Raw genomic sequence first — 1,509 nt, forward strand, 5'->3', positions numbered from 1 at the left:
GAACCCCTGTTCGGACATATTTCTGTAAGTTACAGGTCTACAATTTAAAAAAAAAAATTTCATGAAAAACAGTGCATCACTCCAGTGTAACACTCAGGTGGTTAATGCACAAAAGATTATTTAGGAGCAAGTGACTTGTCACAACCGTGTACAAAATACTTATACATGTAGAAAGAAGGGAAATATAAACAGACTTAGCCCATTTTAATGTTTTTCCTATTCCTAATCTTTTTAAAATTACGCACCATAGATGTATTTATTCACATTCATTTTATTGGCATTTCTGTTTGTTTTTTAAATGTTAGCAGTCACAGCCACATTTTGTGTGCTAGGTTTATACTCAAGTTAAAGTAGTTTTGCTGTTTTTCTTATAGGTAAAAGTAGACACCTCGGGTTATATCCAGTTTACATACATATTGAAAAATGCATGTCATTATAGTGGAAACAGTATACAAAGTTATCCGTGTTGCTGTGAATAAGTATGTGTATTCAAATAGGTCCTTTAATTAGCTTTTTTGCTTTTCTTTCTATTAGGCCAGTTTGTGGAATCAGAGGCAAAACGCTTATCATCAACTTACCAGGTAGCAAGAAAGGATCACAGGTAATTTTGTTTTCAGTATTGATTTCTAATAAAAAAAAAAATCAAAGGAAAAGGCAGGGTATTTGAAGTGCAGCAATGTATTAGAGAACAAAAACAGATGGAACATGTATAATGTTACATTTAACATTTGTATACATGTAAATTTATCATATATTGTTCCCATTAAACAAAGTTAAACTGAAAACTAGACAATAATTCCCTTATATATTGACTGGCTGTATATGCGTATATATATATATATATATATATATATATATTTCATAATTTATGGGGTTGGCACACCTATTTATGATACTAAAGAGCCAGGGTCACTATTCTACTCTTTTCTGCTTCATTTTGGAGCATATTACTGATATTCTTTGTAAAATAAATCTTTCAGTTTTACAGAAGAAAACAACATAGATAGAATAACACAATCAAAAAAAAAATACAAAGTACAAAAGGACAAGGACAAAAAAGAAAAACCGGAGGACCATAGCAAGGGTATATAGACCTTCAACATAAGTCACAGTAGCAATATAACTATTACAATCTAACTACATTTGTATTTGAACACTATTGTACCCTGTTTACATATCTGAATAAAAATCAGTTAAAATTAAAGGATAAACATAAATAACAAAAAAAAAGGAAAGTAAAAAATAGAAAAACAAGAACTTTTAAAGCCAAGGTAAGGGGGATGGGGGAAAAAGAGGGAAGGAAAAAAGGGGGGGGAGGAGTGGAGGTGAAATAATTAAGGGATAGATAGAAGAAAGTTGTGTTGGAGACAAAAAAATAATATATTCGTTAATCGCCCCCCTAGCTGCAGTATATCAATTTACCACTATTAAAGGAAATTACGAAATTATGGAGAATCTTTATAATCCCAAGCCAACCAGGTAAACTTAAACTGTTCCGATCTGTCATTA

The 1,509-nt window shown here is 31.1% G+C and overlaps 1 protein-coding gene across 31 annotated transcripts in view; it reads left to right on the top strand.

The window, feature by feature from the left end:
* The window catches only part of GPHN (gephyrin), a 401,006-nt gene that overhangs the window by 118,436 nt on the left and 281,061 nt on the right, over positions 1–1,509 (top strand). For all 31 annotated transcript variants that reach the window (XM_072428975.1, XM_072428977.1, XM_072428985.1 and 28 more), the window contains exon 6: positions 535–601. In XM_072428975.1, the coding sequence (XP_072285076.1) occupies positions 535–601 (67 nt within the window). The remainder of the gene's footprint in view (positions 1–534; positions 602–1,509) is intronic.

This window comes from Pyxicephalus adspersus, chromosome 12, assembly GCF_032062135.1.
Source record: "Pyxicephalus adspersus chromosome 12, UCB_Pads_2.0, whole genome shotgun sequence".
Lineage (NCBI taxonomy): Eukaryota > Metazoa > Chordata > Amphibia > Anura > Pyxicephalidae > Pyxicephalus > Pyxicephalus adspersus.